The sequence below is a fragment of the Haplochromis burtoni genome, unplaced genomic scaffold, assembly GCF_018398535.1.
Source record: "Haplochromis burtoni strain Fernald_Lab_line unplaced genomic scaffold, NCSU_Asbu1 Contig_237, whole genome shotgun sequence".
NCBI lineage: Eukaryota > Metazoa > Chordata > Actinopteri > Cichliformes > Cichlidae > Haplochromis > Haplochromis burtoni.
In genome coordinates, this window is record NW_024582598.1 from 190,681 (window position 1) to 217,736 (window position 27,056).

At 38.9% G+C, this 27,056-nt stretch overlaps 3 protein-coding genes across 9 annotated transcripts in view; all 3 read left to right on the forward strand.

The window, feature by feature from the left end:
- The window catches only part of arhgef1b (Rho guanine nucleotide exchange factor (GEF) 1b), a 33,367-nt gene extending 17,002 nt beyond the window's left edge, over positions 1–16,365 (forward strand). The window contains exons 20-42 of the mRNA XM_042227013.1: positions 214–328; positions 2,442–2,542; positions 2,722–2,796; positions 2,914–2,989; positions 3,350–3,517; positions 3,606–3,693; positions 3,786–3,905; positions 4,470–4,522; positions 4,615–4,758; positions 5,649–5,830; positions 7,333–7,489; positions 9,611–9,711; positions 9,891–9,965; positions 10,083–10,158; positions 10,519–10,686; positions 10,775–10,862; positions 10,955–11,071; positions 11,608–11,660; positions 11,753–11,896; positions 12,020–12,145; positions 12,787–12,968; positions 13,406–13,510; positions 14,006–16,365. Of these exons, the coding sequence (XP_042082947.1) occupies positions 214–328; positions 2,442–2,542; positions 2,722–2,796; positions 2,914–2,989; positions 3,350–3,517; positions 3,606–3,693; positions 3,786–3,905; positions 4,470–4,522; positions 4,615–4,758; positions 5,649–5,830; positions 7,333–7,489; positions 9,611–9,711; positions 9,891–9,965; positions 10,083–10,158; positions 10,519–10,686; positions 10,775–10,862; positions 10,955–11,071; positions 11,608–11,660; positions 11,753–11,896; positions 12,020–12,145; positions 12,787–12,968; positions 13,406–13,477 (2,481 nt within the window). The 3' untranslated portion in view covers positions 13,478–13,510; positions 14,006–16,365. The remainder of the gene's footprint in view (positions 1–213; positions 329–2,441; positions 2,543–2,721; positions 2,797–2,913; positions 2,990–3,349; positions 3,518–3,605; positions 3,694–3,785; positions 3,906–4,469; positions 4,523–4,614; positions 4,759–5,648; positions 5,831–7,332; positions 7,490–9,610; positions 9,712–9,890; positions 9,966–10,082; positions 10,159–10,518; positions 10,687–10,774; positions 10,863–10,954; positions 11,072–11,607; positions 11,661–11,752; positions 11,897–12,019; positions 12,146–12,786; positions 12,969–13,405; positions 13,511–14,005) is intronic.
- Positions 16,366–17,201: 836 nt separating this feature from the next.
- Positions 17,202–21,349, forward strand: cd79a (CD79a molecule, immunoglobulin-associated alpha). Its single transcript, XM_005938254.3, has 5 exons — positions 17,202–18,790; positions 19,245–19,598; positions 20,221–20,336; positions 20,558–20,620; positions 20,779–21,349. The coding sequence occupies exons 1-5, from the start codon at positions 18,751–18,753 to the stop codon at positions 20,902–20,904; spliced, it is 699 nt and encodes a 232-aa protein (XP_005938316.1). The 5' UTR covers positions 17,202–18,750; the 3' UTR covers positions 20,905–21,349.
- Positions 21,350–21,508: 159 nt separating this feature from the next.
- Positions 21,509–27,056, forward strand: part of lipeb (lipase, hormone-sensitive b) — a 30,958-nt gene continuing 25,410 nt past the window's right edge. Inside the window, exons 1-2 of one of the 7 annotated variants that reach the window (XM_005938252.2) lie at positions 21,626–21,719; positions 25,143–25,183. In XM_005938252.2, the coding sequence (XP_005938314.1) occupies positions 25,156–25,183 (28 nt within the window). In that variant the 5' untranslated portion in view covers positions 21,626–21,719; positions 25,143–25,155. The other 6 variants (XM_042226985.1, XM_042226986.1, XM_014338723.2 and 3 more) reach the window with 6 other exon arrangements.

Below are 27,056 nucleotides of genomic sequence, written 5' to 3' on the forward strand. Positions count from 1 at the left end.
TCAAGATTGAACAGAGACATACATGGACGCACTTTGCAGATGCAAAGTAATGCAAAATGTGACAAAGGTGTTCTAGTCTGACTGTGTGTGTGTGTGTGTGTGTGTGTGTGTGTGTGTGTGTGTGTGTGTGTGTGTGTTGTGTGTGTGTGTGTGTGTGTGTGTGTGTGTGTGTGTGTGTGTGTGTGTGTGTGTGTGTGTGTGTGTGTGTGTCAGGAGGCGGAGAGTAAGCCCCAGTGCCGTAGGCTGCAGCTCAAGGACATCATTCCCATAGAGATGCAGAGGCTGACCAAGTACCCACTGCTGCTGGAGAATATCGCAAAGAACACAGGTGTGTGTCTGTATGTGTCCCTGGCCTGTTTGTTGCTCACTTTCATGTGTCAGTATATGTGCATCGATATTGTAAAACTTATTGCATTCTTACTTTCTTTACATTCTTACTTTTTACATTTATTCTTTCCTGATATATAAGATAGTCAAATGCATTTTTATTACACTGTGTATCATCATATTACTCAGCTATATAATGCTGTATATCTGGGTTTGAAAATGTAATCGGAAGTACCACCATCACCAATGATTATGATAGATGTTTGTGGTGTGATACATGAACGTGCACGTGCATCATCCATAAGAATTTCCCTCCTGCTCAGAATCTCTTTCTCTCTCACTTGCTTTATATAATGCTCTGTTTGTTATATACATAACAAGCCAAGGAAGAGAATGGTGAAGGAAGGTGGTTTAAATGACTTTGAATCTGGCATGATTTTTGGTGCCAGATGAGGTTGTCTGAGCATTTCAGAAACTGCTGCTCTACTGTGATTTTCCTGCCCAGCCATCTCTTGGGTTTACAGACTGGTCCAAAAAAGAGAGAAATATTCATTGAGTGGTTGTTCTCTAAGCAAAAATGCCTGGTTGACGCCAGATAGGGCTGTTCGATATAACGATATATATCGGATGACGATGTAAAAACGTCTATTGTTTCATTTTACGCTATCGTTTGTTTCGTGGTGTCGCAAAATAAACTGTTTACGACAATATTTTTTCGGTTGATCTGATATCCTTGTGTTGGTGTTGTTCCCAGACCATCATGAAAATGTTGTTCCAGGTCAACATTGCAAGTGACCATCAAATGTGGTGTCGCAAAATAAACTGTTACGGCAATATTTTTTCATCGTTTTGATGGTCACTGTAGTGGCTATATTAATTTCTTAAAGTTCTCTCTTTCTCTTATATTTAATATAACCACACTACGGACGGACAAGCGCCTGTTTTTATGCGTTGTGGTTAGCAACAACAACGGTAACACCATGTTTCACATAAACCTTTCACAATAAAGCTCAAGATCCTGTTGAGACTTTTCAAAATAAACTGAATCACGTGAAAGAGCAGATTATTTACGGATGAGAATAAAAAAGAGCCGCCAGGTGCTAAAAAATAAACCTTAGACTCAAACGTTAGAACAGGCTTTTCCCCGCAGCACGCCGTGTAATAAATACTCACAAAGAAAACGGCGGCCGTTACAACTTATGTCTAAAAATGTATAGTTTCATGCATCGGTTAAAACACTCGACTCCAGCTACATGACGCGCAGCTGGAAACACTTCCCGCAAGTCGAGCTGCCCGAGATTCACAGAATTTACAGAAAATGTTACATTTTTGTGATTTATATCGTTATCGGGACGATAGAATTCTTATATCGGGATATGAGATTTTGGTCATATCGCACAGCCCTAACACCCAGAGGTCATTGGAGAACGGCCAGACTGCTGTAAGCTGATAGAAAAGTAAAAGTAGCCAAAATAATCATTTTACGATCAAGTATGCAAAAGAGCATCTCTGAATGCACAACTCAAGAGTATTTACAGCAACTTGTTAAATCTGTGACACAGAGAATTAAAAATGCATAGAACTGTGATGTTCTTTAAGGGACATTAAAGTAAAATAAACATATCTTGAGAATTTACAGCCTAAAGAGGTTTCAGCAGGATTCCTGTCTTCCTTCGTTTGAAGGATCAGCACAGAGTTCTATTGCAGTAAATCTTTTATATTCTTCAATGCCTCCATCAAAACAACTCACTGAAATAGGCAGCACCCTGATTGGGTGCCCCCAAGAGTATCGTAGAGTATCCCCAAAAGCTAAGGAAGAAAGCCAGAGTTAACAAAGAAAGTTACTAATTGCCCTTATGATAGCTGTCATCTCTTGCTTCAAAGTATATCCCCCTTCTGCAGGTGTTGATGTATGAACTATAACATAACACTTCTTGAGTACTTTGACTCTGTGACCAGAAAGTTGGTACCACGAGGAGGACCAATGGAAAGTTTTGGTGTGGGTTTGTTTGTTTTTTGTTAGTGTTTTGTAACACTCTTGATTTATGGCTTTTGTCTGGGCTTTGCTGTTAAAGACATATTTTTCTCATCTCTGTATTTCTCTCTCACTGCAGAGGATCTAACGGAGAAGGCAGCAATTGAGAAGAGTGCAGAGTGTTGCAGAAAGATCCTCAACCACGTCAATGAGGAAGTCAAAGTGATGGAAAACCTGTTGGTAAGACATGCTCAATTCACCACTCAGCCAACAGCTGCGTGGTAACTTGGCACCAATTGAAGTTTTGTAAATGAATTTTGAGACTTCTTTAGCTCACTGCTTATAAGAGTACATCTTTTTCTGTGCTATGTTATCAAACAGACCACAGTCTGACTCACAATCATTCTCTCTGCTCCCAGACTCTGAGGGAATACCAGCGCAAATTAGACACATCAGGACTAAAACCCAGTAATGAGCTCTATAGTGAATATAGGGTGGGTTTCTTTCAACTAAACTTGTCTTTTGCACACAGTGTTGCAATATTCCTTTTTTTTTTTCCTCCAAGATTTTGTTGAAACATATTCATGTTATTCTCCTCCTGTCTGTACTAGAACATTGACTTGACTCAGAAGAAGATGCTTTATGAAGGCCCACTGATATGGAAAGTCACCAAAGAAAAGGCCGTTGGTAAATATGTGCTATATTACAGGCCTTTCTTTCACAGCAACAAGGTCAAACATTTCAATATATTGCAAAGTAATACTTTTCACACTTAAACTAAAAAAAGATTTTTAAAAGGAAGAAAAGATTTTGTATAACGTCATACAGATTTTATGTCTTGCACTTCTCTTTTATGAACATCAAAATCGGCAAAAAAAACCCCCAAAGAAACAGACTGACATAGTGATTTATTTACTTCCCCTTTAGCATTATTTCAGTTGAATTACTGAAATTTGGCAAGTTAATGAGAATCAAATAGGCAGCATAATGGTTGGCCTGTTGCCTCGCAGCAAGAAGGTCCCACTCTTTCTGTTCCCTGTCCTTCAGAGGTGCAATGTGTGTTGCTTGCGGACTTACTGGTGCTCCTCCAGAAGCAGGATGACAAGATGGTCGTCAAATGCCACAGTAAGAGTAACATCGCTGCACAGGACGGCAAGCTGATGCTGAGCCCAATTATTAAGCTGGACTCAGTCTTTCTCCGTGATGTGGCCACAGGTTAGCAGTGCACCACAGTACAGTAGTTTGCAAGTCACTCTAATCGTAAGATAAGTCTTTGAATTGCTGTTTTCTCCTGTTGTGTCAGATCGAAAGGCTTTCTACGTGATATTTACCTGGGAAAGCGGCGCTCAGATTTATGAACTAGTGGCTCAGTCTGTTGGAGAAGTAAAAATGTAAATACCAAAGAGAATTGTATTCATAAATCATGTTTCCTTTTGATTTCAAAGAGCAGGATAATTTTCCCCCCGTATTTCCATATTTTTAGTTGGACTCAAGTGATAAAGAAAGCAGTGGATGACCTGAAGAAGAGTGCCAGCACAACCAAGAAGTTGACGGTGGCTCCTGGAGTTGGAGTTGTAGGACCTCCTTCATCCCATCAGGTTGTGTGTTGTGTGTGTGTGTGTGTGTGTGTGTGTGTGTGTGTGTTGTGTGTGTGTGTGTGTGTGTGTGTGTGTGTGTGTGTGTGTGTGTGTGTGTGTGTGTGTGTTTGTGTGTGTGTGTGTGTGTGTGTGTGTGTGTTCCTGTCTAGACTATCTTTGTGAAGACCGAAATCGTGCATTCTACTATACTTGTGAGAACCAACAGTCACTTGTGAGGACACACTCACCGGTCCTCACAAGTTTGAAGGCCTTTTTGAGGCTCAAAATGTGGTTTTAGTGTCAGGGTTACAATTAGGTTATGGTTAGGTTTAGGGTAGGGTTAGGCATTCATTTTTAATGGTTAGGGTTAGGGTAAGGGCTAGGGAAACCATTATGTCAATGAAGGTCCTCACTAAGATAGCTGAATGGGTGTGTGTGTGTGTGTGTGTGTGTGTTGTGTGTGTTGTGTGTGTGTGTGTGTGTGGTGTTGTGTGTGTTGGAAAAAGTGAGAGATATTCATATATTGCCAAAGTTTATTTATCAAAAAATCTAATTTCCTTGTTTTTACTTTTTTCCCTCCTTTCTTTTAGTCTGAATCCCCCTATGAGCCCGATTGAGAATGGAGCTTTGAAAAGCAGCAGTGGTGAGACCGTTGTGACTGCACACCTACAAATTTGCCATTGTTACACACTCATAAAGACCTAAGCAAAATTTAAGACTTATCTCTGTCTGTAGATCAAGATAAGGACAACTTGAAAGATAAAAAGTTGACGGATCCCAGGCACAGGCTGATTGATTTCCTGTCTGACAAAGGGTTTGACTTGATAGGCCACACCAAAAATGATCAGGAGAAAGTGGCTAACAGTGCATTAGATGAAGGTGAATAGGGGTCTTCCTTGTACTTATATTCATGAACTATAAATTACTATATTTTTGGCTTTACTTTCTTTCAAAGTAGCTTGCCTATCCTAATAAAGCCAATGAATCTGTCTCCTCTGTTAGTCATGTCCCTGAAAAGGCTCCTGGTCGGCAGCATCAGTCTATCAGAGGACTCACAACCTGATGAAGAACATGAAGTAGGGCAATCAAAAGGCCCTGGGCAAGATGTGGAACAGCATCAGTTAACAGGTTTGGCCTATTTTTTTGTCTTTCTTTTTTCTTTTCTTTTTTCTTATTTTTTTAAAGGAATAGTTTCATAGCGATAGATGAAGAGAAGCTTAATACCACTCATATCTGTAAGCTAAATAGAGCCATCTTAGCTCAGTCTTGGTAGTTTTATCTGTACAACTTCCCAGAATATTTTTTTTCTTAAGCAGTGACTTTCCAGAGTTGTTAACATTAGCGGATGCAGCAAGGCTAGCTGCTTCCGATCTCCTCTTGATGAATTGTTATTAAGCATTTAATGTTGAAACCTCTGGCTTGTAGTTTCTTGTCCTTATTTTTCACCCTCAAAACCCCAGTGTTACCTGATTTATTTGTTTTTTTAATTAGCGATTTTACACATGATTCTACACATTAATCAAAAGTATTAAAGTATTTCTAATATCACAATTTGATATCGGTATATCCATTTTAAAAGCAGGATTGCAAATCCCCTCGCGTTAAAGCAGGATTTGGTGTATGTGTGTACTATTCTATTTAATGCAGTATTACAAGGAACTTACAATGTCAAAGGATTTTTGCAGTGCTAATTATTAATGGCCAGAATTTATTATTATTTAAAGACTGCTGACTCTTGACACTTTCAAACTAAATATTTCTATCCACAGATGAAAGTCAGACCACGAACGAAGTAGCTGAGGAGACGAACCCCACGAGTACAGACAAAGAAGGTCAAAACCCAAAAGGAGACGATGAGAGCATCAGCGCGCCCCTGGTGCTGTCCCAGGAGAGGAAGGAGGAAGTGTGCAGGAGGCTACGCAGCCTGGAGGAACAACTAAAGAGACTACAGGTGAACAGAGGGGGAGATGGAGGGGAATATTGAGAGAAAACTGTAAGCAGGGAGCAGGACGTATGACAGGGGCAGATAGAAATGTCAGCTCTAACAAAAGATTGGAACTGACTAGAAAGAGACTCAAAACTGGGCATCAAGATTTCAGTGGGGATAACTTGAGTAAGGAGTGAGCTGTGGACAAATGGGGCCAAATGGCACAAAAGAGAAACCAGAGAATAGAAAACCATTTAACTGCTGCTGTTATTGCTTTGCTGAAAATTGCCTTGTGAAATTGGACTTCTCTAAAAATGGCTATTATGTCCAGCACTTGCAATGGGATGTGTCAGAGAAGCAGCGAGGGAGACGAAGAGAGGATGTTAAGAGGAGAAGGTTGAATTGTGTGTGTGTTTGTGTGTTCTCAGTTCCTAAGGTTATATTGATTTTGTGTGTTGCAGACTGTAGAAGAGGAACACCACAAGCTGCAGGAGGCCCTTTCCAAGTTCTCACTGGAGGGGGACAGCTTCTAGTGACCCACCTTAATGCCTCCTGCTGGCCATTAGGTGAGAACACTAAACTAGATAGTCATGTTAAGTATTGAATTGTCATTATGATTAATGGTATAGAGCCATTTCCACTCATGAATGGACAAGGTTAAAAGAATCAGGTTTAGCTTTTGGACAGCTTTTTTTTTCACCCTGAAAAATATGTGCAGTGTTATAGTTAAGCTGTGTATATCTCAAGAAAAATCCATAAACAGGTTGGGGCAGCTTGTACGTGGCCTGAGAGGTGAAGCCCAAGGCAAAAACAAAAACCACTTACTGCTGGTAGTTGCAACTATTGGCCGTGAGCTAATGGCAACATTTGAAGGTGACTGATGACAGCAGCTGCATTTTTATGAGCTCTTCTCAAGCTGCATTTGCATTTTTGTGACTGTAAAGTCTGAAGAATCAAAATGAGTCTACAAAAATACTAGATTTAAAAAAAAAACCCCCAAAAAACAGGATTTATATTAAAAAAAATGTTTGTTTTTTTGTTTGTTTTGTTTTCTGTGCAGGTTTTGACTGGTTCTGGTTTGGACTGAGTGACTTTCAGAGGCTTTCCTGGAAATTCCTATACCATCACACGTCTATGACCGGACCATCGATACATTTCTTTTTCTTCCCCTCTTGCGTGTGTGTGGGTGTGTATGTCAGCTGTTTGCAGCCAATCAGAAGTTTTATTTTTTTATTTTTTTTTTCTCCTTTTACCAATTGGCCATTTAGGGAAGGGCTTTGTGCACAGTGCAGTGGTTCAGTAATGGAACATGTGTATGTGCGCGTGCATGCTGGATAGAGGGCTATACAAAAAAGAAAAAAACAATCCTAAATTGGGGTTTGAGGATGCTGTTAGTGAGAGGTGCTAAAGGAAATGAAGCAATATTTTGCTGTTAGTGAGTTGCTGCCTAAGAAAATATAGTGATTTGAGTCTGCTGTAACACCTAACAAGACGGAATAATTATAGTGTGTGTGTGTGTGTGTGTGTGTGTGTGTGTGTGTGTGTGTGTGTGTGTGTGTGTGTGTCAGGAGGCGGAGAGTAAGCCCCAGTGCCGTAGGCTGCAGCTCAAGGACATCATTCCCATAGAGATGCAGAGGCTGACCAAGTACCCACTGCTGCTGGAGAATATCGCAAAGAACACAGGTGTGTGTCTGTATGTGTCCCTGGCCTGTTTGTTGCTCACTTTGATGTGTCAGTATATGTGCATCGATATTGTAAAACTTATTGCATTCTTACTTTCTTTACATTCTTACTTTTTACATTTATTCTTTCCTGATATATAAGATAGTCAAATGCATTTTTATTACACTGTGTATCATCATATTACTCAGCTATATAATGCTGTATATCTGGGTTTGAAAATGTAATCGGAAGTACCACCATCACCAATGATTATGATAGATGTTTGTGGTGTGATACATGAACGTGCACGTGCATCATCCATAAGAATTTCCCTCCTGCTCAGAATCTCTTTCTCTCTCACTTGCTTTATATAATGCTCTGTTTGTTATATACATAACAAGCCAAGGAAGAGAATGGTGAAGGAAGGTGGTTTAAATGACTTTGAATCTGGCATGATTTTTGGTGCCAGATGAGGTTGTCTGAGCATTTCAGAAACTGCTGCTCTACTGTGATTTTCTTGCCCAGCCATCTCTTGGGTTTACAGACTGGTCCAAAAAAGAGAGAAATATTCATTGAGTGGTTGTTCTCTAAGCAAAAATGCCTGGTTGACGCCAGATAGGGCTGTTCGATATAACGATATATATCGGATGACGATGTAAAAACGTCTATTGTTTCATTTTACGCTATCGTTTGTTTCGTGGTGTCGCAAAATAAACTGTTTACGACAATATTTTTTCGGTTGATCTGATATCCTTGTGTTGGTGTTGTTCCCAGACCATCATGAAAATGTTGTTCCAGGATCAACATTGCAAGTGACCAATCAGAATGATGGTCTGGGAAAAACAAACCGAGGTTCAGATCATCTTCTTTCATCGTTTTGATGGTCACTGTAGTGGCTATATTAATTTCTTAAGTTCTCTCTTTCTCTTATATTTAATATAACCACACTACGGACGGCAAGCGCCTGTTTTTATGCGTTGTGGTTAGCAACAACAACGGTAACACCATGTTTCACATAAACCTTTCACAATAAAGCTCAAGATCCTGTTGAGACTTTTCAAAATAAACTGAATCACGTGAAAGAGCAGATTATTTACGGATGAGAAGTAAAAAAGAGCCGCCAGGTGCTAAAAAATAAACCTTAGACTCAAACGTTAGAACAGGCTTTTCCCCGCAGCACGCCGTGTAATAAATACTCACAAAGAAAACGGCGGCCGTTACAACTTATGTCTAAAAATGTATAGTTTCATGCATCGGTTAAAACACTCGACTCCAGCTACATGACGCGCAGCTGGAAACACTTCCCGCAAGTCGAGCTGCCCGAGATTCACAGAATTTACAGAAAATGTTACATTTTTGTGATTTATATCGTTATCGGGACGATAGAATTCTTATATCGGGATATGAGATTTTGGTCATATCGCACAGCCCTAACACCCAGAGGTCATTGGAGAACGGCCAGACTGCTGTAAGCTGATAGAAAAGTAAAAGTAGCCAAAATAATCATTTTACGATCAAGATATGCAAAAGAGCATCTCTGAATGCACAACTCAAGAGTATTTACAGCAACTTGTTAAATCTGTGACACAGAGAATTAAAAATGCATAGAACTGTGATGTTCTTTAAGGGACATTAAAGTAAAATAAACATATCTTGAGAATTTACAGCCTAAAGAGGTTTCAGCAGGATTCCTGTCTTCCTTCGTTTGAAGGATCAGCACAGAGTTCTATTGCAGTAAATCTTTTATATTCTTCAATGCCTCCATCAAAACAACTCACTGAAATAGGCAGCACCCTGATTGGGTGCCCCCAAGAGTATCGTAGAGTATCCCCAAAAGCTAAGGAAGAAAGCCAGAGTTAACAAAGAAAGTTACTAATTGCCCTTATGATAGCTGTCATCTCTTGCTTCAAAGTATATCCCCCTTCTGCAGGTGTTGATGTATGAACTATAACATAACACTTCTTGAGTACTTTGACTCTGTGACCAGAAAGTTGGTACCACGAGGAGGACCAATGGAAAGTTTTGGTGTGGGTTTGTTTGTTTTTTGTTAGTGTTTTGTTACACTCTTGATTTATGGCTTTTGTCTGGGCTTTGCTGTTAAAGACATATTTTTCTCATCTCTGTATTTCTCTCTCACTGCAGAGGATCTAACGGAGAAGGCAGCAATTGAGAAGAGTGCAGAGTGTTGCAGAAAGATCCTCAACCACGTCAATGAGGAAGTCAAAGTGATGGAAAACCTGTTGGTAAGACATGCTCAATTCACCACTCAGCCAACAGCTGCGTGGTAACTTGGCACCAATTGAAGTTTTGTAAATGAATTTTGAGACTTCTTTAGCTCACTGCTTATAAGAGTACATCTTTTTCTGTGCTATGTTATCAAACAGACCACAGTCTGACTCACAATCATTCTCTCTGCTCCCAGACTCTGAGGGAATACCAGCGCAAATTAGACACATCAGGACTAAAACCCAGTAATGAGCTCTATAGTGAATATAGGGTGGGTTTCTTTCAACTAAACTTGTCTTTTGCACACAGTGTTGCAATATTCCTTTTTTTTTTTCCTCCAAGATTTTGTTGAAACATATTCATGTTATTCTCCTCCTGTCTGTACTAGAACATTGACTTGACTCAGAAGAAGATGCTTTATGAAGGCCCACTGATATGGAAAGTCACCAAAGAAAAGGCCGTTGGTAAATATGTGCTATATTACAGGCCTTTCTTTCACAGCAACAAGGTCAAACATTTCAATATATTGCAAAGTAATACTTTTCACACTTAAACTAAAAAAAGATTTTTAAAAGGAAGAAAAGATTTTGTAGAACGTCATACAGATTTTATGTCTTGCACTTCTCTTTTATGAACATCAAAATCGGCAAAAAAAACCCCCAAAGAAACAGACTGACATAGTGATTTATTTACTTCCCCTTTAGCATTATTTCAGTTGAATTACTGAAATTTGGCAAGTTAATGAGAATCAAATAGGCAGCATGATGGTTGGCCTGTTGCCTCGCAGCAAGAAGGTCCCACTCTTTCTGTTCCCTGTCCTTCAGAGGTGCAATGTGTGTTGCTTGCGGACTTACTGGTGCTCCTCCAGAAGCAGGATGACAAGATGGTCGTCAAATGCCACAGTAAGAGTAACATCGCTGCACAGGACGGCAAGCTGATGCTGAGCCCAATTATTAAGCTGGACTCAGTCTTTCTCCGTGATGTGGCCACAGGTTAGCAGTGCACCACAGTACAGTAGTTTGCAAGTCACTCTAATCGTAAGATAAGTCTTTGAATTGCTGTTTTCTCCTGTTGTGTCAGATCGAAAGGCTTTCTACGTGATATTTACCTGGGAAAGCGGCGCTCAGATTTATGAACTAGTGGCTCAGTCTGTTGGAGAAGTAAAAATGTAAATACCAAAGAGAATTGTATTCATAAATCATGTTTCCTTTTGATTTCAAAGCGCAGGATAATTTTCCCCCCGTATTTCCATATTTTTAGTTGGACTCAAGTGATAAAGAAAGCAGTGGATGACCTGAAGAAGAGTGGCAGCACAACCAAGAAGTTGACGGTGGCTCCTGGAGTTGGAGTTGTAGGACCTCCCTTCAGTCCCATCAGGTAAGTGTGTGTGTGTGTGTGTGTGTGTGTGTGTTGTGTGTGTGTGTGTGTGTGTGTGTGTGTGTGTGTGTGTGTGTGTGTTGTGTGTGTGTGTGTGTGTGTGTGTGTGTTCCTGTCTAGCTATCTTTGTGAGGACCGAAATCTGCATTCTACTATACTTGTGAGAACCAACAGTCACTTGTGAGGACACACCACCGGTCCTCACAATTTGAAGGCCTTTTTGAGGCTCAAAATGTGGTTTTAGTGTCAGGGTTACAATTAGGTTATGGTTAGGTTTAGGGTAGGGTTAGGCATTCATTTTTAATGGTTAGGGTTAGGGTAAGGGGCTAGGGAAACCATTATGTCATGAAGGTCCTCACTAAGATAGCTGAAGGGTGTGTGTGTGTGTGTGTGTGTGTGTTGTGTGTGTTGTGTGTGTGTGTGTGTGTGTGTGTTGTGTGTGTTGGAAAAAGTGAGAGATATTCATATATTGCCAAAGTTTATTTATCAAAAAATCTAATTTCCTTGTTTTTACTTTTTTCCCTCCTTTCTTTTAGTCTGAATCCCCCTATGAGCCCGATTGAGAATGGAGCTTTGAAAAGCAGCAGTGGTGAGACCGTTGTGACTGCACACCTGCAAATTTGCCATTGTTACACACTCATAAAGACCTAAGCAAAATTTAAGACTTATCTCTGTCTGTAGATCAAGATAAGGACAACTTGAAAGATAAAAAGTTGACGGATCCCAGGCACAGGCTGATTGATTTCCTGTCTGACAAAGGGTTTGACTTGATAGGCCACACCAAAAATGATCAGGAGAAAGTGGCTAACAGTGCATTAGATGAAGGTGAATAGGGGTCTTCCTTGTACTTATATTCATGAACTATAAATTACTATATTTTTGGCTTTACTTTCTTTCAAAGTAGCTTGCCTATCCTAATAAAGCCAATGAATCTGTCTCCTCTGTTAGTCATGTCCCTGAAAAGGCTCCTGGTCGGCAGCATCAGTCTATCAGAGGACTCACAACCTGATGAAGAACATGAAGTAGGGCAATCAAAAGGCCCTGGGCAAGATGTGGAACAGCATCAGTTAACAGGTTTGGCCTATTTTTTTGTCTTTCTTTTTTCTTTTCTTTTTTCTTATTTTTTTAAAGGAATAGTTTCATAGCGATAGATGAAGAGAAGCTTAATACCACTCATATCTGTAAGCTAAATAGAGCCATCTTAGCTCAGTCTTGGTAGTTTTATCTGTACAACTTCCCAGAATATTTTTTTTCTTAAGCAGTGACTTTCCAGAGTTGTTAACATTAGCGGATGCAGCAAGGCTAGCTGCTTCCGATCTCCTCTTGATGAATTGTTATTAAGCATTTAATGTTGAAACCTCTGGCTTGTAGTTTCTTGTCCTTATTTTTCACCCTCAAAACCCCAGTGTTACCTGATTTATTTGTTTTTTTAATTAGCGATTTTACACATGATTCTACACATTAATCAAAAGTATTAAAGTATTTCTAATATCACAATTTGATATCGGTATATCCATTTTAAAAGCAGGATTGCAAATCCCCTCGCGTTAAAGCAGGATTTGGTGTATGTGTGTACTATTCTATTTAATGCAGTATTACAAGGAACTTACAATGTCAAAGGATTTTTGCAGTGCTAATTATTAATGGCCAGAATTTATTATTATTTAAAGACTGCTGACTCTTGACACTTTCAAACTAAATATTTCTATCCACAGATGAAAGTCAGACCACGAACGAAGTAGCTGAGGAGACGAACCCCACGAGTACAGACAAAGAAGGTCAAAACCCAAAAGGAGACGATGAGAGCATCAGCGCGCCCCTGGTGCTGTCCCAGGAGAGGAAGGAGGAAGTGTGCAGGAGGCTACGCAGCCTGGAGGAACAACTAAAGAGACTACAGGTGAACAGAGGGGGAGATGGAGGGGAATATTGAGAGAAAACTGTAAGCAGGGAGCAGGACGTATGACAGGGGCAGATAGAAATGTCAGCTCTAACAAAAGATTGGAACTGACTAGAAAGAGACTCAAAGCTGGGCATCAAGATTTCAGTGGGGATAACTTGAGTAAGGAGTGAGCTGTGGACAAATGGGGCCAAATGGCACAAAAGAGAAACCAGAGAATAGAAAACCATTTAACTGCTGCTGTTATTGCTTTGCTGAAAATTGCCTTGTGAAATTGGACTTCTCTAAAAATGGCTATTATGTCCAGCACTTGCAATGGGATGTGTCAGAGAAGCAGCGAGGGAGACGAAGAGAGGATGTTAAGAGGAGAAGGTTGAATTGTGTGTGTGTTTGTGTGTTCTCAGTTCCTAAGGTTATATTGATTTTGTGTGTTGCAGACTGTAGAAGAGGAACACCACAAGCTGCAGGAGGCCCTTTCCAAGTTCTCACTGGAGGGGGACAGCTTCTAGTGACCCACCTTAATGCCTCCTGCTGGCCATTAGGTGAGAACACTAAACTAGATAGTCATGTTAAGTATTGAATTGTCATTATGATTAATGGTATAGAGCCATTTCCACTCATGAATGGACAAGGTTAAAAGAATCAGGTTTAGCTTTTGGACAGCTTTTTTTTTCACCCTGAAAAATATGTGCAGTGTTATAGTTAAGCTGTGTATATCTCAAGAAAAATCCATAAACAGGTTGGGGCAGCTTGTACGTGGCCTGAGAGGTGAAGCCCAAGGCAAAAACAAAAACCACTTACTGCTGGTAGTTGCAACTATTGGCCGTGAGCTAATGGCAACATTTGAAGGTGACTGATGACAGCAGCTGCATTTTTATGAGCTCTTCTCAAGCTGCATTTGCATTTTTGTGACTGTAAAGTCTGAAGAATCAAAATGAGTCTACAAAAATACTAGATTTAAAAAAAAAACCCCCAAAAAAACAGGATTTATATTAAAAAAAATGTTTGTTTTTTTGTTTGTTTTGTTTTCTGTGCAGGTTTTGACTGGTTCTGGTTTGGACTGAGTGACTTTCAGAGGCTTTCCTGGAAATTCCTATACCATCACACGTCTATGACCGGACCATCGATACATTTCTTTTTCTTCCCCTCTTGCGTGTGTGTGGGTGTGTATGTCAGCTGTTTGCAGCCAATCAGAAGTTTTATTTTTTTATTTTTTTTTTCTCCTTTTACCAATTGGCCATTTAGGGAAGGGCTTTGTGCACAGTGCAGTGGTTCAGTAATGGAACATGTGTATGTGCGCGTGCATGCTGGATAGAGGGCTATACAAAAAAGAAAAAAACAATCCTAAATTGGGGTTTGAGGATGCTGTTAGTGAGAGGTGCTAAAGGAAATGAAGCAATATTTTGCTGTTAGTGAGTTGCTGCCTAAGAAAATATAGTGATTTGAGTCTGCTGTAACACACATACGCAAACCAGAAACATGCATGATGGAAAATAATTTACAGTAATGCCAAATTCTAATGTACAGTAACAGAGAGAGCCTTAAATGGCCAATATAGCATTAGGTCTATTGAAATACTACTACTGATATATAGTGTTATTTCTAGTCTATGCCAAAGTAAAACAGATGCACTTTTAATCAAAACAAGATGAACGCACACAGTTATTGCTAAATTTGTTACTTTTAGCTCTGTATTTTGTATGGTTATTAAGGCACCCCTCATTATTGAAACGATGCATGCAAGAAAGTGTGTGTGTATGTGCGTTACAAATTTTTTAATTAAGGATATATTTCTTCAGATGATTCTTACTGTAATTAGGTCACATAAAAATCATTTATAAATAGTGGCAGTATAAGTAATCTTGCTGTTAATAGTGGAGATTTGTTTGTATGTACCGCTTTTATTTATTCCCTTGAGTTCTTGTGTGTCAGTGAGCTTCTTCACCTGAGTGAAGCTGATACAATGCCAGGCCAGAAACAAAAAGTGATGTGCAACTGTCGGACAGGACAGACAAAAACGAAGCTGGCGTGTGTGAAGCAGATCACAGTGGAATAGAAAAGTGAAAGAACTGGGAACTGGTTTCAAGGGGGTTGCTTTTTAGAAACCTTTAACTTGATGGTCATGAGAGAGTAGAAAGTAGGAGATTGGGATTTCCGCCCCTATATTAAATAAATAAATATATATAGCGCTCAGTATTACTACGCTCATATCATTTCAGAAGTTTCAACTTACCTTTAGAGAGGGTTCCCAAATGCTCGTCCAAAACACTTTAGTTGGGGTTATACTTTTCAGACGTATTATGAGATCAGATTGATTTAGTATATTGAAAATTTGAGCTAAGGTGATATTTTATTGAGCGTTGAGTATGGTAATATAATTTCTGATCTGTGGCGTAACTGGGGCTGTGCACACAGGACCAAAGAAGTAACAGCAAACCGCTAGATCCTCATTTGTACAACGGCTTTATTAATGACGTGCATCATCTGTGTAGTAGTGTGTCACAAAAGGTTGATGCGGGAATGGTGGCTCAGTAATGCAGTCTGGAATCAGCAGCCGCTTTTCTTCACCCCAAACACGAAGGGATTTTAAAAGCACATTGAATAATAAAAACACTTCTTTCTTTTTTTAAAGTTAATGTAAAGAAAATACCAAGATGAAAAACGTTAGATTATTTGGGATTAGTCATAAGACATGAACAATCTATAGGACTGGGAAGTTTAAAATTGAATGAAAAAGTTGCGCTATAGAGGATTAAGAGACGCACCGAACATGCCCCTGGTACTAAGCTGAACATATGGGGCTGATACTGACACAGCAGCAATACTGTAGCCAGATGAGGACACAAAGGAAATGCTGAAGGTCTGGAGGAAGGAAAACTGTAGAGTCATTCCTACAGAAGCACGTCAGGAGCACTTCCTGACATCCATTCTTATTGTTGTTGTTGCCACAACAACAAATGCCACCTTTGAACCTACTGAACCTCACCGGGTTTGCTCATTTTGATCACTTAAGTGTTCATAGGCTTCAAAAACTATATATGATTCTAGCATCTCTCTCCACGTATTGTTCTTTGGAAGTGTATATAAATGTAGTTTGAAGGCAAAAAAAGACAAAGACAAAAAAATAATAGCTCCCCTCTGTGTCTTAAGCTCTTTTTTTTTTTTTTTTTTTAAGCTACACACTCTTCTTCATAACACACTCACACCTTTTAATTGCGTAATCACTTGTTTCTACTGCACAGTTTTATCCTACATTTTGTGTATTGAGTCACTTAAGTAGGTTGGGGAGGGAGTATTTTCCACAGAGGCTTTTGTAATTTTTTACTATGCATTTTCCACAATGGAGAGGCAGGACTTGCCTGTAACTTGTCTTTGCATTTTGATGATTGTGAATCAATTGAAAAAAAAATATTCAGTGCCAACCAGCTCTGTACTGTGGGTACTATACCTCAGGCTACCCACAGTGCTTTTTAAGAAAAATTCAATGTCAGTGGTAGACATTTGGAGTCCAGCTACCACCAGCATCAGCTGATTCCTTCAGTCTCCACTGGCTCAACGACTACTACAGGCACTTCTCGCGCTCTCTCCTTTAAATGCTTTTCCTCATGTATTCCATATACAAAATGTATAGAAAACTTTATTTATAGAGTGGTGCCTTGTTCTAACGATCAAGTTGTTTGCTTCATAAAAGACTCTTTAGTTGAACACAATCACTGCTGTCTGTGTACCTCAATGAGAAACATGACTAGTAAGCAGAGAAAAATCATGACAGGATTCAGATTTTGGTGGTTTAAGGTTTGTTTCTATATGTAGATTTAACTTGGGCTTCATCGCACTATTTTTGTGTCCATCTCTATCTCATAGTGAGGATGTAAGCCCTCTACCAACTCAGCCGACCAGTGCCCAGTATATTAAAAAAACAAAATAGACACTGCTCCTTGCCATACTGGTGTTTGCCACCTTATCTATAAACATTGTATATGCAAGAACTATACTGTGTATTTGGGTTTGATTTTTATTGTGTAAGATGCTCTTTAATGATGTATACCTAAACAAATTTGTGGTACGTTCTATTTTTTAATTCTTTTTTTTTTTCTTTTTTTTTTCAATAAACTGGGGAAATTTTTTTCTGTTTTCTTATTTACAGTTGGGAGAACATCATGACAATTGTTTAGGGTTCAGCCATAGTTGGGCTTCACTCCATTTGTTTTGAAATATACAGTGCATATTTTAAAACACATGAATTATAGAATATCAGGATTCCATGTAAATCCCAGTCCTTTAAATTCTAAATATTTAATTGAAAAAATGATGTGTCAAATCTCAAAGCTGATAATATTAATCTGCAATATTCAGTTAAATAATTGTGCCCAGAAAGGTATTTAAAAGGTAAAGATAATGGCTTTATATGCAAGTAGCTATCTCTTTCTAAATGTTGAATTGCAAAGAATTTACAGGGTTTTTTTTAATAGACAGGGAACAAGGCTGAAAAATATTAAATGGATATTAAGGCAAAGCTGTTTGAAACAATAGATTTCTGTAGTGAAAGGCACTGCATTAGTTCAGGAACACAGTTCATGACACTGCATGCACCAATTAAACAAAGCTCCGCTATAAAACAAGAAAAGTAAACAAGATCCAGAAACTCTCCACCTATGGGTCTGACCTCATTTGAGACAAAGTGTTTGTTTTTGTCTGATTAATCTAAATTTGACATTCTTTTAGTTTTGATGGGTGCACTCTGTAACAATCCAGCTATATCACTGGAAGGTTTGGATCAGCCATCAAACAGGACAAGAACAGACTACAAAGGACTGTGAGGTCTGCAAAAAAATAAAACACACCCTAGACGTGACCTCTTTCAACTATTCCCCTCCAGTAGGTGCTATAACAAGCAGTGTCACTACTAGAATTTGGCAACACTGGGACCTTAAACAGGTTGCACAGGTATTCCAACTCCTCCAGGAAGGTACAGCAATACTTGCCATTGCCAGAAAGCTTCCAGTGTCTTCCAGTAATGGTCTTAAGAGCATAAAGGTTCCAAGAGACAGGCAGTTACTTTAAGAGAGCAGAAAAGGTACCTGCTCCTTTGTGCAAGGAGGAACAGCTGGAAAACTACAAAATGACCTTCAGCAGACTTCAGAGGGTGGCCGGAACATTGATGTCCTCTAGTGGGTCCTGTGCTCACTAGAGATTATATGTATTCATATCATTAGCAGGTAATGTAGATGTTTAAATGTTGGGGATTTAAATGTTAATCGGAGTGGTGATGAGTGGGAGGAACAACAGCATGGCTCCAAACTGAAATGGTCTCACCCAGTGGAAACACAAGACACACTGAAAAGAAAAATGACTGACCAAGGCTCCGAACTGTTTAATAGTAAGACTTTTACTTCAAAGCTCGAACAGTTTGTCTCCTGAGTTAATGCTTTCAGAAAGAAGAAGAAATGCAATACATTGTCCCTCTATCAACTGTTCCATTTCCACTTTTTATATTTGCAATTTTCAGTCAAGAGCAGCATTTAGTTGCTATTTGCATGTTTAACAGACTTTTTTTTTTTTTTTAAAACAAGGTTCTATTTTTTTAAGCATTTGGATGCAGCACTTAAGCAAATGTGGGCTGGTGGAAATTTATTCAAGCATAAATCCTGCCACTGAAAAACAAGACACCAGTGTGATCTTGCAGAAGAGAAGACTGAAGCAGAGCTGTGTGTAGAATTTTTTTTTTTTTTATCAGAATTTTATCCTTTTTTATTCCTAGATTGAATTTTGGCTTACAAAAATGGGGATGGTTGTAATATTTGTCCTCTCCAGCTTGGTGGGTGAGTCAGATTATATTTTTAATACATTCAAGTATTTGAACTTGTTTTATTTAGAAGTAATCATTGACATCATCCATTTATTATATATTTCAGTATTATCAGTTATGTTTTTGAAAGATTAATTATTTTCAACGTGTCATATTTTTACATATCGGTTCAGTATATATGTACTTATGTATTCATTTTTGTTTAACTCTTTTGAGTTCTGCTTCAGTGAACCACATTTCCTGTCAAAACAGATGGCTGTGCTATCATGATGACATTTTTGCTTCAGTCGTTCTGGTTACTTATGCTATACAATTATAGATCATTTGGCATTTTTAAAGCATATTTTAATACTTTGTCAGTTTTGAATATGGGTTGTGAAATTATATGCAGTCATCATTAAATAATCTGAGACCTCAATAACAAATCCTACAACATAACCTGTCTTAACATGCGCTTTCTTCAACAGTGGGTTTTGCTTGGGGTGAGCTGATTTTAGAACCAGACAGACCCTCACTGAGTGTGCCAGTCTCTGAAAATGCTTCACTGGAATGCTGCTATAAATCACCGTCGGGGAGAGTGAATGTCCACTGGATCCGCTATTATAACAAAACTCAGCAGATTTTGTTAGATAAAACAGCTGTGCTAACAGCTGAATCACAGAAAGATGCTGAACCACAGAAAGATTCCAAATCTGAAAAAATATATTGTGCCCAATTGAACTTCCCTGAAGTAAAGCTGGAGAACCTTGGATTTTACCATTGTCAGCTGAATGATGGTGGCAACACATATTACACACATGGAACCTACCTGCGTGTCTACAGTGAGTGTGTGTGTGTGCATGTGTTGTTGTTGGGGCGGGGTGTCACTACTTCATAAGCCATAAATCCTGTTATTGTTAATCTGCCCAAAAGCTGTGAAAGTGGCAGCATCCACATATATTCAATTTATTTAATCTTTACATCTTCAGGATTGTTGCATTGCAGTATGCTGCACCATTCATTCACTTTAAATAGCACCAAATTTAGAATTAAATTTCAGTCAATGTGCAAAGGCATTAGTCACACTGAAAGGCCACTTCACACACTAATCTCATTAAAACCAGATGGTAGATGAGGAAACATAAAACTGCCAATCTGAGGGATTATGTGTGCGATAACCTGCATTGTTAACGTGACTTAACAGTACCACCAATTGTATGTTTAACTGTGATCCTTATGCTAAATTTAACCGTTATATAACAAAACTATCAGTCTCATAATAAATCTCCCAGTAAGGCTTTTGAGTAATTATTTTGTTAGTCTGCGTTTTCATGTGCAGGCTAACAAATATGCAGCATTCACGTGTTCACACTTAAAGCAGAAAAAGATAACTCGTGTTTAAAAACCAATACGTGCAACTGCTAATTTGTTTGTTTGACCTCTGAATCCTTTCTGCATTCCTAGAGCCAATGGAGAAGACCATAAACCTGAGAGAAACCACCAAAAACAAGATCCTGATAGCTGAGGGATTCTTACTGTTACTGTGTGTGATGCTGCCTTCTGCCATTCTTCTGTTCAAGGTCGTTGCATTATTATACAATGATCAGCAGCATTACTGTTGAAGCTATGCTTAATTTCAAGCATTTTCCCAAAAGAGCATTACTTTTACTTTATTATTCATGCATTAAAAAGTAATGGCAGAGCTGTGCGAGTCTGGCATGGATTTTTTTTTCTTCCTTCTCCGTCAACAATGGGAATTTGCAACATTTGACTGATTTATTACTTTTGGTTTGCCCTACAGTCAAAGAAGCTTAATGAACTGGAGAAAAAGAAAGCAAAGAAAGAAGAGGAAAATATATATCAGGTCAACATTACATATTCTCAATCTCTTTCCATTACACAAGGCAAAGCAGGAAAGCAGGAGCTAAGAAATGAACACCATTTCTAGTTGTTGTTGATGTGTATATCTTCCACTGATAATAGCCTTTGCATGATTTCCTTTTTCATTTTCTTAAAAACCAGGGGCTAAATCTGGATGACTGTTGTGCAACATACGATCAGATTGAACGCTCCCAAGCACAGGGCCCATACCAGGATGTGGGCAACATTAAGGAAGAAGAGGAAGAAATCCAGCTGGAGAAACCATAAAACAAAGTGAATAACAGACAGTTACGAGTGTTACATGTAAATAGCAGGCTTCTTACAACACGCTCTGATTTCAGAGTTTTGTACTCTGAAGTTTTTTATTCTTTAAGATTTTATCTGTATTTGTCAAAACAATCATAACACAATATCCACTGGTCTGCAACCAAGATTTTAGAAATACTTCCTTATCAACATATCAACTATAAACTTTTTTTTCAGTTTTTTTATGATGTTTTTAAATATACTCATTTACATTTTTAAATATATGTAGGTGTTTTGCTTTAGCTTTTTTATTCTAATTTTGCACACAGATTCCAGAAAAAAAATGACGGGTCAGACTGGTTACGTATGTACCCCAGGTTGCGTTGTCGGCTTTTTAAATATTCATTGACGTGCATCTGCTACAATTATGTGTTTTTTGCTATTTCTGTGAGTGCTGTAATAATAAAATAATATTTAAAAAATCCATCAAATCTCTCTGTAAATTGTCTGAGTAATACAATTGCCCTCTGTGTGCAGTGAATAGGATAGGATTGTTTCTTTTAGGGGGTTGCACAATAAAGAGAGTAGGGCGGCACTTACGAAATTTTGATTTGTCCTGATTGGTTACTAAACAGAAGTAGGTTTTCATTGGCTTACATTTCTTGCGTGGGCGTGGTCTCATGGCTTCTCAGGTAGATCCGTTATAAGAAATGTGAGAGGCGGTGCATAAACAGAGTGGGCGAATATGGCGTCCAGCAAGAAGGGTAGTGGGACTAGCAGACTGGAAAAAGGTGTGAATGGAAGGCGCTCGTCCAAACACAAAGAGGGTCCACTGGGTGAGGTTTTTTTTTATTTTTTATAAACTTGTTGTACCTACTACGCTCCCTCTGTGGCTTGTCCCTTTAATAACACCCCCGCCCCCCAATTTGTACGCTGTGTCCTCCTGCTAACGTTCGTTAGCGGCTAAGTTAGCTGTCCTTTGGTAGCTGCCGCTAGGTCTGTTTTAGCAGTAAAAGTCTCGTGATTCTTGTATGACAGAAAGAGGCGCTGAGTTAACATGTGTGAGCTGTTGGTGAAATAATTGTCAAGACAAACTCTGACACTCTGTTGCTGGCATGTCTCTAGTTAGAGCATCCTTTAGACGTAGAAGCCGCCTGCACACCGTTAGTAGTCATTGTAACGTTAGCAGCTAGGTTTTCTATGGAATAGATTTTAATTAACGGGACACATACTGTATGTAGCACATGCTCGTATTTATGTTCACTTGTCACTTTTCGTGACTCTAGCGTCGACCGCTGACACCGACCGGACCCACCTGAACAGGTACGCCAAAAACAACCACTAGAGGAGAAGACTAGATTAACCAGATTAAAGCTGCGAGCGTAACACATGCACACAAAGGGGGAGTTTATAGTTGTACTGCCCTGTGCACTAATCGATTAAGGTGGACTGATGGTGACGCTGTCACTAGTTCGACCGGTGTGACGCAAGAGCAGGGTGACACATGGTGACTAACAGCAAGTCTCTGAAAGGCGGTGGCAGACTTTCAAAGCACGCTGCTCGTAGGGACTGTGGACGTGCTATTATTACTAAACACACTCTCGATTTTGCTCTGTTCGTCTGGTAACTAGTCTTCTGTCTCATTGTTTCTAAGAACAGTCCAGGCCACCACGTTCAAAAGGCCATATTTCTGACCGCAGTCTGAATCTTATCTTTGTCTTTGCTATCTAAACAAATGGCATTGTGTGTTGTAAGCACTTATAACTGGATAGGAAACGCTTCCCTAATCTTACTTGTTATGTAAATTTCCTAACATGCTCAGGTTTTATCATCAGACTTATAATTTTCTTTTCCTATAATGCTATGATGTTATAAAACTTACGTGAACCTATTTATGTAAAGGGTGTGGAGGCTCATTGTTGCAAGTTTCCTGTTGTTGAGTTTGGACTTGTGTGCGTGTGAAGGTGCTCTGTTTGGTAGAAAGGTCAAAACTTCGTTCTCATTATACTACTGGGCTCGTGCTGTGCGCTCTTCTGTTTTGCCTTTGCCCTGGACAAAGATGTCTTTCTATAGATTTAATTCTTTGAGTATGACACATGATGTGGCAACTGTCACATCATATGTAAAGAAACCATCTTTCAGAGGTTGTGCTGTGATGGAGGGTGCCTTTTGAAAAACAGCCAATTTTTATGTGCTTGGGACTATAATTACCCACTTTTCTACAGCATGGGTCTGTTTAGGCTTGATAAAGTGGGGAAACAAACACCAACGAGTTAGAGAAGGCTTAGACAAGATCAGTACAGTAAGTCAAACTGGCATTGAGAAGATACTTCAATATAACAACTTCGGTAGTGTTTTCTGAGTGGAAGGAATTTCAAGTGAGAATTTATAGTTAAGACAAAAGGAAAGCTCTTAAGTTTATTTATTCACTGCAGTCACCTGACATTTGGAAAAGCACAGGTGTTACAAGCAATGACAAGAATTCCCATGGGGCAGTGAGCCGGTCCTCAGAGTCAGTCCAAATCCAGATGGAATTCTACGCATTCATTTTATTATTTACATCTGTTTCTTATTATAAAATGTTTTTATATCTCCTGAAAATTAACATAAATATAAACATCCGTCTGTCCATTTTCTTAACTGAATCAGAATCGTGTTTATTGGCCAAATATATGTGCAGACACATACAGGGAAACTGCTTAAGAAAATGAGAAGAGCCCTGTATTACAAAGTCAGTTAAATGTACCAAGGTATTTTTTTTTGTCATCATCTGGATTCACTTGGTAACAATAAAAGCGATAAAATTGTTTTAGATTTTCAGCAAAGAGGGGAAAAAAAACAATCAAGGAATAATGTTGTGACTAAGAATCTCAGTTTCTTAGTAATGCTCATCAGGGACATAAAATTAAAAAAACAAAACAAAAAAAACCCAAAACAAAAATATTAGATGCTTTTTAAAAACAAAACTTAAACCCCTCCTAGTGTCTGTTCCCAAAGGTCTGAGTGATGTTCCTGGAATGGTGACACCATTTTTCCGGAGAAGGTCAGTAGGTGGTGATTTCATATCTGTCGTTTTCTAATCTGAAACTTAACCTGTACTTATGCCGAAATGTATTCTGCTCAGGAAGTTAAGTTAGGCAGTTCATGCTCATATTCTCACTTAAGGCCAGTTTAGAAGCACCAATTTCAACAATATCTTTGGACTGGGAGAGAGATGCAGGCACTGGGAGAGAATGCAGCGGAGCCTTTTGTTCTGCTGCAGTGTGTGTGTGTGTGTGTGTGTGTGTGTGTGTGTGTGTGTGTGTGTAAGTTTGTTTATCTCAGTATTTCTATAAGTAGATGAAGGTTCATGTCTCCATTCACTGAGTTATGAAACTGTCATCTGTGATATCAGTCAAAAAGTTCTCACTGAGGTCATGTTTTCCGAAAGGAAAATATCCTTCAAATCATGTTTTCACCATCTGTTTTTGGGTGTTCACGTGCTGTCCATGTCCTGCATTCATCCCTGAACATTAGTGTTTCTCAAGAGTTGGTGCAAACTGCATGTTTCTGATGCTTAAATTAATACGAATGTATTAAAGGCACCTCAAATACTCAAAACTCTAACACTAAAGTGTTATTGGCACTTTAGGTGTAATGCATATGAGTTAGACTAATGCTGGTGCTAAGTGGTGGAAGGTTTAGTTAATTAATCATAATGTTTTGATAATTTAACAATTTTAAAGTGAATTTTGTTGGGGTAACCATTTGTGAAGGTAGTTTTGTGTAGGGTTTTTTTTATGTAGTTTTTCCTAAAAAGTCTAACTGTTAGTTCTTGGTAACAAGTAAACTTTGTTCTATTTTATTTAAATATTTAATATTAAAAACCAAACAAACATTTTAACGGTTAATATATTGCTATCATATCATAATCTTATGGTTGTAGTTTGCCAATTAAGTTAAAGGTCACAGGGAGTTCCAAGCTGATCTGCCAATAGCAAAATAGCCTCGAGTTACAGGGAGAAAGTTAACTGGGCAAGGGTCGTCCCTGCTGTCCGTCCTTTTAAAAGAGGCATGGTTAGGATCAACAGAACACAGGGAAGAGCAGCATATTGCTTCTTGTTACAACGTCTGAGAGGTAAAGAGATACATCACAAAGACAAGCGAGCAAGACAACAGAGCTGGAAATCACTTTCTCTTTCCTTTAAACAACACCAGCATCTATTTTTCTTTCTCTCTCATTCTCTCCTTTTTTCCCCTCCATGCTCTCATTGTGGAAGAGAGGACACAGACATGGACAGAGCCTTGAACTCAGATGCTGGTAAACACTTTTCACTTTTTTCTCTTTAAGCTATTCAGTTTTGTTTTGTTTGGTTTTTTTTTTTTACTACTTCATCCTGTCAGTTGTATGTTATGCCAATGGCAGTCAGCAGGTATTTTTATGGATGCTAAATTCACACTGTCTTTGGGCCCCACAGGGAACATTATGTGTCTGTAATGTTGTTGGTGTTGGTTGTTGTACATGACTTATTAATGCTGACTCTCATCCATCTTTAATGTGGAGAGACCAGGTACAGCTTAATGGTTGCAGTGGCCACTTGTTTTACAAAAATATGGAAAACAAGGCATGTTGAGACATTTTCAGTATTGACATACTAGCTAGAGGAAGCCTGGAGCATTTGTGAATGCATACAAAGCGGATGTGATAAGGACAGTAGGTGAGTCATGTCTGATGGTATATTTACCATCTGTAAATGTACCATTCCTGTAATGTTATCAGCTTGTGTGGGTGCATGTGTTTCATTATGGAAAATCCTGGCAAGATGACAAGATTATATGCCTGTGGAGAAGTTTTTTTTTATCAATGCAAAACTTTATCACAACTGTGCACGACGGTTTCACAAAACATCACAAGTTTGTAGTTGAGTCTAGCTGAAGATGAATGTGGTTTTATGCATGGTGTAATGTACCATTGTTTACGCCAACACATGGGTTGAATGCCAGCATTTGACAGGTGTTTAAATGCTTTGCAAGATACTTTCTAGTAACAGCTATCCTTTTCCCTCTGTTCTAGGCATTATCATTTGTCAAACAAAGGTGAAGTCTTTATTGGATCATTGTATGTTTGAACTCTTAATAAGATGGTACTGGTTTGCCTAACTTTGTTCATTTGCATTTCATTTGCGTGTAATTTGGTCCCTGCAGTTAGATAGGGTTGTAATGTCTCCTGGCTTAATTTTCATTAAACAAGTTTCAGAGCAGCTTATGCTTATCCAAGGGTTCATAAAGTTCAGGCCCTTTCAACATCAAGCTTATTGGCATGCTCAGATGAGAGAGTTGCACCGCCGGCTCTAATTAGGCAATGTAATTTTAATATTGGGTTTGTGCCCAAACTGGTTTGACTGCATTAGCATTGCTTTTGGGTGATTACTTGACTAGCACCACTCACTGTATCACTTTAGGTCACACTGCTGTGAATGTGTTTATGCAGAAAGATAAAAGTATATTTATAGATGTTCTTTGTTTGTGTCCTTTGGTACTTCATTCTGATGTCATTGTACATTACATGACTGCTTCCTGTGTTGTCAGGCTCTGAACGTTTGCAGTCCACACATAATCCACTAGCTCTTGGTCAAATCCTGAAATTGAGCAAGAGTTGTATAGATCTGCAGGTAGCTGTTGAGTTGTTTTGAGTCTTAGTCTAGGTTTACTTCATTGATCTTTACCAGGAATATGAGTAAGTAATGCTTGTGTAACATGTCAGGGTGAGTGGGACATTGAAACTCTGGAAAACATCCACCAAATAAATGTAAATCGCCATTGTTTTCCTTTGTCTGATACACCTGGGCTTGCTTGCAAACATGGACGAGTCAATCTGAGAAGCTGTCAATATTGAGACAAATCTAAAAAAGTGAGAGAAGTCCTACCAGTCTACAAAGCTAAAAAGTCTTGATGTTTAAGGAGATTAAGTAGTTGTCCATATTTCTAAATGATAAACTCGTGGTTCATTGAGTTTGAGCAGCACAACGTTTCAGAATCCCCAGAAATCATGTGATGATATTAGACCACAAAAAGTATTCCTTTCACATGGCTGAACTGGTTGGAAATTTGCCCTGAAGCTGCTTCATTAAGCTTTGGATGAATAAACAGAACTATTTTAAGCTGAAAAATTTAAAAAAGAAACCCTTTTCCCA